The sequence below is a fragment of the Myxine glutinosa genome, unplaced genomic scaffold (assembly GCF_964187855.1).
Source record: "Myxine glutinosa unplaced genomic scaffold, kmMyxGlut1.1 SCAFFOLD_2152, whole genome shotgun sequence".
Taxonomy (NCBI): Eukaryota; Metazoa; Chordata; class Myxini; order Myxiniformes; family Myxinidae; genus Myxine; species Myxine glutinosa.
This window is the reverse complement of record NW_027618247.1, coordinates 1-9,067: the sequence shown is the minus strand read 5'-3', so window position 1 is coordinate 9,067 and position 9,067 is coordinate 1. Positions and strand designations below refer to the sequence as shown.

The window sequence follows — 9,067 nt, the reverse complement described above, 5'->3', positions numbered from 1 at the left end:
CAGTCTTTCTTCTGAGGAAAGGTAAGCCTATAATTGTGTCCACGGTGGCCTGAAAGTTGCTTTACCCCTCCTGAGTAAAGCATTCACTCTCAAACTCTTCAAATACAGATTTTATTGTGCAGTCCTTACAATAACTAGAACGGCACTCGGTAGAGCGCATACCTCCGCCAAAGTGAACGGTTTACGTTTTGTGGCCCACTGCTAGGCCGGATGTGAATCGGGACCCAAATTAAAATCGAATCGGCTTGTTCGTGTCACCTACCAAACGAATCCACTAAGTTTTGTCAGAACCCATTCATATTTTTTTAAGATATCGTTTATGGACCCATCTCTCAATGGTGAGGAATCACTTGGAAAATTCTAGTATCCGGATCCGGATCTTCACCAAAATCGAATCCTCGTCACACACGCAACCTGTCCACGAAATTTCATTTGAATCTGTCCGTAACTCGAAATATCCTGCTCGCAGACAGATAAACAAGGGTGAAAACATAACCTGCGTCCACCTTGGGTGGTGAAGGTAATGAATGTCATTGTATCTGAATGTGCTCCGCCATTCTCGTTGAACCATTGAATTTGTCATCCAGTCCTTTTCGACGTCGTTTGCAGCATTTGATTTTAGCAAAGGTAAAGCGACTTTCACGTTACCTGTGCACAAGACGACATGGAGAGCTCGTTCCCCGAGTGAGCAAATCAGACGCTCCGTCCACATCCTCACATGTACGGCACGTGTTTGTCTCTTGCACAAATTCAATTTCACGTCCGAGGCAGAAATAAAGTAAAATCGGTTCACTTTTAATGAAAAGACATGCCCCCCCCCCCGGCGGACCAGGCCCGGAACCATAAAATAGTCCTTGCTGCAGGCAGTAGTAGTGTTTTCTTGTCCTGGTTTTGATTGGAGGCAGAAATGGAGTGAGTGTGCAGAGTAACATGGGTAATGTGCACAGAGTGCCATTTAAAAGTTCAACACACTCGGTTATCCGTCACACCCAAAGCAAATTTCTATCGAAAGCATCCGCATATTTCTCTAAGGGACCCTTGGCACGTCCAAATGCCAAAATGCCAGGCTAATGGTCTGCAGGCCTGCTGGTTGGATCATTTCTGGTAGTGGAGCTCTCACCATTTCATGCAATGACCCCGTACATCATGAGAAGATTGAACAATTTAACCGATGTACCATCACATACGCGCTCGCTCTTCATAATAAATCATTGGACCTCGGTCTCCCAGAGGATACGAACAGGTAGGACAGTAGGCCTCGCGCCCCCTCAAAGAACGGCATACGCCATCGACCTCCTCGTAAAGCACCGACACGGCAGACAATCAGAATGGTGGAAATAAACGTGGCAAACATGGAAGGTATTGCGACGCATTATCAGGCGGAAGAAATGGACGAGCGTGGATAAGATGGCTCAAGTCGGTTTACTGCACATTACCATCTCTCCCCACGCAGCAACCGCCGTTAAACTTGGTGTCACCCTCACCGAATAAACCGGAAGTCCTCACCACCAACATACGGAAGCAACAACGGTGCAGACATAAACAACACACCATCCTGTCACCAAAGCTAGGGAGATCATCGTCTGTGAGCTCCAGCTCTTTTAGCGTGTGAGGGCGATGGCGTGAGGTTGATCGCCGCACTGCTCTCGGGTATCAGAGGAATGAGAGGAGTTAAGATCTGCGGGGATTGTGGCGTGATGGTGGTGGTGGCATGAGTGACGGGCGCAGGTTGGTTTTGAGACGACAGTGACGTCCGAGACACGGGCGCAAGGTGCGTGTGCAGACTCCGATGGAAAATCCGATTGCTCAGAGCAACAACCAATGAGAAGAGGCGTAACGGGAAGTTGCTGTGGAAAGATGGTACAAAGCATGAGAAATTTAGAGGCCATTTTCCCCCCGCAAAGCAGGGGTCGGCCTTTTTTGGGCACCGTGGTCCCCTTTTTGAAGGATTTTTTTTTTATGGCCGGATGCCCTTCCTGCCACCAACCCTGTTAGTCGCCTCTTGCGACACACAGGGAATTACCAGTGAACTGGTACTCAATTTGCTGACCTCGGAAGGATGACAGGCTGAGTCAACCCCCTTGGTGTTAATTCAGCAATCGACCGGGATTCGAACCCAGGATCCTCGGATCCCAAGCCGGCACCCTAACCGCTAAGCCAACACCAGGCTTGTGGTACAAAGCGTGAGAAAGAAAGAAAAGGCAAATATGGCCAATTGAAACCGAAAGGAGGTGGCGTTTGCTTACAATGGCTGGCGCGGAGGGTCTGCCTCGTTCCCGCTGATGATGAACAGTGGAAAGAGTATGGAGAAGACACAGCCACTATGGATAGGGGGAGGGGAGCGAGTACAATATTGTACAATCACTCATTTAATTATAGAAATAATAATATTAAACAACACTTGATAAGCCACCACCAAATGTGACTTACATGAGTAAATCGGTATGAAATGTAATGATTCAAGAAAACTAGCAGGAACCCGTGGGAATTCCGTAATGTAAAATATGACAAAGCTTTCACCTCTCCCCCCGCCCCCTAACAAACCCCCAAGTGCTCCCCCTCCCCCTCCCAACCCAAAGGCACCTGGGGCCTTCAAATGTGTCACTTCCCAGGTGAGCCTCATCACAAACAGGAGCATTAAATGGAATGAGTCAAAAGTGAGCAAGTCACACACCTGATGAGAAACGATGATGGAAGTGCAGTGAGAATGGCAAGGGGTAACCCAAATCCCAAAAAGTAGGGCCAGTTGCACTCGATGAAAGCCAACCTTTGATGGACTTCCACACCTGCAGTAAAACAACCGCCGCACAACACACTGAGAGAAGGGAAACAAAACGAGATGTCGCACGCAAGGCCGAGGCATCCCGGCAGCTGCACAAACGATTCAAACCTCTTCCCAAAACACGAGCATGCGTCCGTGCCAGCACACTCACCCATGTTAAACCATTTGTACTCGAAGCAGTATAGCGAGTACAGGAGGGACATGTGCAGCAGGGATACGACGTGTCCCACCGCCGGAATCGGCAAAAGGTTCACACTCATACCCTGCACGCACAACACGTCGGCCTATGAACCATTTATTCTCTTTACAACCAGCACGTCCTTCGTTTAAAATCACACGAGTGCACGTATCACCAATAACGTTTACCCGTGTCCCTACCCGCCGCCTCAAACAGGTACAAGGCAAAAGGACAGCCAACATTGTTCCTGTGGAAGGACAACCAATTTAGTTGGCACGAACTCCATGATGCCAAAACCCCGCTTGCTCAGAGACAAAATGACACTTGAACACCGAGTCCACCATTGTTATAAATCGCTTTTACATCGCGGGATGCCTTTACAGGAAGAGTTTTTGCGTCCAAGTTGAAGTTTCAATGTTCCAAGAAACTTCACCGATTGATAGACCCAACATTTCCACCAAGCTTCGCCGACCTTCAAAAATGGCGGCCACGCACCGGTCAAAAGCACCGAGCTTCGTCCAAAACGACTAATCAGGTTTCTCAACGGTTCCTGCCAGAAAGCCATGGCTCAAGAGGGCCAGAGGACATAAAGGTGTGCTCAGCTGTTCCAAAACCAAATATGTTACTTCCTACCAATTTGGTACCAGTTCAATTTGAGTACCAGTTCACTGGTAATTCCCTGTTTGTCGTTAAAGGTAAAAGGCGACAAAAAGGGTTGGCGGCAGGAAGGGCATCCGGCCGTAAAACATTGCTTCAAAAAGGGGACCGAAAAACAACAACAACCACGGTTCCCGAAAAAGGCCAACCCCCGCTTGCGGGGAAAAATGGCCTCAAGGTGGTTAATTTTTTTATTTTTTATTTTTTTTCTACCAATTTGGTCCAACTTAACTTCAGAGGAGACGCTTCAAATCCTATTTTTGGCAAAACAAATACAGGTCACATGACCATAATGTGGCTTGGAATCAACTCGGCATTATCTCCAAGAGTGCGGACAGAATCGCATGGAGGTGGTGTGCTTCCCATTGATCCATAAAGTCAGATTTCGAACCCCGATCCACTACAAGCTTGGATCAGTGCTTCACACAAGTATGAAACCTGATACTGGGATTTGACCATTAATGGGGAACTACATGAATTGTAAAAGTATGATAATGCCAGAACAATCAACACACCTGCAGCAGGAAGAGCGCCTGAAGGAGCAAGCTGAACAGAAGGTCCGCTACAAACTTGCTGACGCTTGGGAAGGCCTGCACGGATCCGCTGGACCCCAGGAACGCCAGGTCTGCGATGTCCTGAAACAACCAAGCAGCATTGCTGTAATGATGCAGTGGGGTGAGTAGAGCAGTCACGTGGCCTTACAATCGAGAGCTTTCCTGGGTAAGATGGTTTTTAAAGCAAATACTAGACCCCCCCCCCCCCCCCCCCCAATTTTCATTGGTCCTTCATTATGGGGGGGGGGGGCGGTGGAGGGGGAGGACGACAGGCTAAATGGACCTGCCTGGTGTTAATTCAACAGTATGACAGGGGCTTGAACTCAAGACCCTAGGGATCTTAACTGAGCTACGTGAACTGCTAAGCCAACATCAGGCTTGATTTGTGCTAACAAATGCATTGTTTGGTGGTGAGTGGTGAGTAGGAGGCAAGAGACCTGGAACCAGATTGCATTGACAATCTTGCTCAGCAGAAACAAAGGCATGACCCACAGAGCACGGAAGATGGAGGAAAGGAAAAATTCCAACCACGTCCAAACGGTCACGTGAAGGCCTTCGTCGCTGCCTGGGGTGGTGATGGTGGTGGACGGGAGAACAATCGGGTCAGACGTGCGTGACGAAGCTTTATTATTTGCCGTTGTGATGGGGAGCCACAAACTTAACCAACGACTCAAATTAATTTTACATTCAACGAACGGGCATCATAAAAGTGATAAAAGAAATAAACAAACAAGTACACATACATTCAAAGTACACCGCCCCATGCCAAATAATTAAATATGCTGCAGCGCGGCATTGCCGGGGTGCCTCCGGCGCCCGGCATTACCGCAGTGCAGCTCATTGAGGCTGCATTGGGAGGGAGAGGTGTACACTAATTGATTGATTAATTGTATAATTAAAATCAATAAAAGATTATCACAAAATATTTTCATAATCAATTGGCTAATCGCATAACTAAACCACTAGTGCTTCATCCGAAGATGTATCTTTTAGAAATGTAATTAAATAAGTCATTTATAAAAAATTAAATAATTAATTGATTACTCAATAAATAATTAATCGATTAATCAATAAATAATTAATAGATGAAATGATTAATCAAAAAATCAAAAATATCTTTGATAGTCACATCACTTGGTCACTCATGTCCAAATATTAGCTTCCCAGCTCAAAAGGTGCCTGAGATATTGGCCAAATGAGAAAGAAAATAAATAAATGATTAATTATAATGAAAAGAAATAAATAATAATCATAAAAAAATTAAATTATTAATCAATTTGGTCAGAGAACACATAAACTACCACTATTTCATCAGAATCTGTAACTTTAAAAAAAAAAAGTTTTTGTCATTAATCGAATAATTAAATAATTAATCGATTAATTGATTAATTAATAAATCAAAAATATCCTTTGCAGCCAAATCACCTGGTCATTGGCATGTCCAAATATCAGCTTCCTCACTCAAAAGGTGCCTGAGTTAATGGTCAGAAGAGAAAGGAAATTTGATTAATTAAATAAGTACTTAATTAATCGCTAATAATTAAATAACTCCTCAATTTATTGATTAATCAAAAAAAAATAATACCGTTTTTGACAAAGGACTTGCTCACTATTGTGCCGAAATTTCAGCTTCCTAGCTCAAAGGATGGCTGAGATATCGTCCGGACAAACAAACAAGAAAGCAAGAAAACAAGAAACCAGAGTGAAAACTGAGTACTCTCTTTCAGCGTGCGTCACTGCCGAGCCCCCTTTGGTGCCCTGCAATGACGATTTGCAATGCCTGGAGATGGCATAGGAAAGGAGCGGTGTACAATTCTTCCACATTGCAGTTCATATTGTACGTAAATATGCACTTTCGTTCGATCTGTCTGTCTGACCGCGTTACATTCGATCCCTATTTATCCAATCTCGACCCAAACTTGACAGGAGGATTAAGGGTCACACAATGTAGGTTGTAGCGACCTAATTCACCTCCCGCCCTTCCCAACACGGTTTTCCGCCCTGGGGCGAAATCCGTGTTTAGGTGTACAGAAAGCTCATCACGGTGTTTTTCCAAGGCCGCTTCTAAAAACAAAAGTAACGAGAAAGGAACTCGGTAGAGCGCAAACCTCCGCCAGGCTGCACAGTTTACGTTTTGTGTCCCACTGATAGGCCGATCTGGATTCGGACCTCAACCAAAATCGAATCAATTCGTCCTCGTCACACACATAATCTGTCCACCAAGTTTTGTCCGAATCCGTCCATAACATTTTGAGATATCATGCTCACAGACAAATAAACAAACAGGCCTGAAAACATAACCTCGGTGGCAGAGGTGATTCTTCTTCTCCTCTTCCTTTATAAGGGGCGAGATAATAACAAAACTAATGATAATAACATAATATTAAATGTTATTACGGAACAACTCCGTGTTAACATGTACTACTCTGTGGCACCCCTCAAACTCCGTGTTAACATGTATTATATCTCATATTTGTGTGGGACACTCCTAAAACTCCGTGTTAACATGTATTAATATCTCATCAGGGCATTGTGTGGGGCACTACTCAAACTCCATGTTAACATGTATTAATATCTCATCATGGCGTTGTGTGGGGCACACCTAAAACTCCGTGTTAACATGTATTAATATCTCATCAGGGCATTGTGTGGGGCGCTCCTAAAACTCCGTGTTAACATGTATTATATCTCATCAGGGCGTTGTGTGTGGCACTCCTAAAACTCCGTGTTAACATGTATTATATCTCATCATGGCATTGTGTGGGGCACTCCTAAAACTCCGTGTTAACATGTATTATAACTCATCATGGCGTTGTGTGGGGCACTCCTAAAACTCCGTGTTAACATGTATTATATCTCATCATGGCGTTGTGTGGGGCACTCCTAAAACTCCGTGTTAACATGTATTATATCTCATCATGGCATTGTGTGGGGCACTCCTAAAACTCCGTGTTAACATGTATTATATCTCATCATGGCGTTGTGTGGGGCACTCCTAAAACTCCGTGTTAACATGTATTATATCTCATCATGGCGTTGTGTGGGGCACTCCTAAAACTCCGTGTTAACATGTATTATATCTCATCATGGCGTTGTGTGGGGCACTCCTAAAACTCCTTGTTAACATGTATTAATATCTCATCATGGCGTTGTGTGGGGCACTCCTCAAATGCAGTGTTAACATGTAACAATAGTTCATCGTGGCGTTGTGTGGGGCACCCCTACCAGAAGTAAAACCCATCATAAAGCACAAACGCGTACGAATACCTTATGAAAGTCGCTACTGCTGCTTAAAAGGAACCCAAACATTCAGTCCACCTCAACGCTAATCTATCCCTTAATAAGCTACAAAATACATATTTTCTGTCTTTTTTCCGATTTGCGATTTACAAATAGGTAATTTATCGATTAAAAGTCGAAATATTTTTCTTCAAGATTAGTCGTGACGTCACAACCAGGAAGTCGACTGCCATTTCCGTATTGTTTACGAGTTGAATCGTGGTCCAATTTAACTCAAATGGCGAATAATTTTCGAATGTGCACAAAGATGCCGGGTCGATGCGTCCTTGGTGATTGTCGTAATACAAACCGACATGATTTCATGCCACACCAATGGGCAAAAATATCCGAGGGTTGCAAGAAATTGGACGAGGTTTTTCTGAAATACCCAAGTGTGGATCGGCGCCACAAAAATGTTCGCTTTTGTGCTCAACATTTTTCAGAGTACTGATATGAAACAGGGATGGCTGGATTTTGTGGTTATCCGCCACGATCGAGAAAGGACGCCGTCCCGACGATTAAGCCGCCGGCCTGCCAGTGGAGCATTTTCACCTCGCCACCACCGCTCCGTCCCACCTCCACTGGCGTGGGACATCGACACGGCACGAACACAACGGTGAGACACAGTACAGACACAATATAGCACAAACACAAACGGCGTCCCGGGAAAGAATGAAACGGGACGGTCCTGTAACATAGAGGACACCGGGTCAACCTGCTACAAAGGGATGCAGACACACAACACCAGGATGACTGTTTATAACCGAGCCGAGATTCGAACCCGGAAGTGTGTGTACCCCTATGCCAGCTCAAGCCCGTTAACCCGTTGGGATGTGGCTTGTAATTTTGGTCAAAAAGCTTCTTCCAAACATTTACCAGAACAGCAGCTATTTGCAAAGTTGGTGGAGGGTGGAGCACGGGGTAGGGGAGGATAATGGAGGGACACAAAAAATACCTGCACTCATCCTACCTTGCAGCACGTGGTCAAATAAAAAAGTGGTTGTGGCTTGGAGGAGAGGAAGAAAAACTCCATAAAAACCCTGAATAGAAAGCTGCAGGAGGAACAATGTGAACAATTGAATAAAGGTAAGAACGTATCCGAAACTATGCAATCACCTCGTCATTCCCTCAAAGGTTAACAACAATGCCCTGAGCTTGTAACGTTTGTTAAATGGATCACATGTCGGAGGCGATTCATCCCTGCGAATCATAGGTGACCAATTACCGGTGATGATCACATTCGCCGGCAAAATGGGCACCCACTGATGCAAAGAGCATGCGCATCCGAGGCCGCGAGCAAACCGCCGCATGTCGTTCTTCAAGTGGAGCATGCGGATCTGGGGACTATTTCTTGATGAAAAATTTATAAACGGCAAATATGACGAACATTTAATCATGAGGTGAAGCCAATGCTCATCTTAGGTGAGAGGAGGGGGGGGAGAGAGGAGGGGGGGGGAGAGAGGAGGGGAGGGGAGGGGAGGGGAGGGGGGAGGAGAGGAGGGGAGGAGAGGAGGGGAGGGGGGGGAGGAGGGGAGGGGGGGAGGAGAGGAGGGGGGGAGGGGAGGAGGAGAGGAGAGGAGGGGAGGAGAGGAGAGGAGGGGAGGAGGGGAGGAGGAG

At 45.8% G+C, this 9,067-nt stretch overlaps 1 protein-coding gene across 1 annotated transcript; it reads right to left on the bottom strand.

Moving 5' to 3' along the window:
• Positions 1–95: 95 nt before the first annotated feature.
• On the bottom strand, positions 96–8,502 carry EI24 (EI24 autophagy associated transmembrane protein; the record flags this gene model as incomplete). Its single annotated transcript, XM_068121730.2, is given in 7 exon segments — positions 96–1,847; positions 2,247–2,321; positions 2,675–2,786; positions 2,934–3,045; positions 4,133–4,252; positions 4,609–4,736; positions 8,421–8,502. Coding segments are annotated over 7 exon segments (900 nt in total), but the record flags the coding sequence as incomplete, so codon positions are not given.
• Between the last annotated feature and the right edge of the window lie 565 nt (positions 8,503–9,067).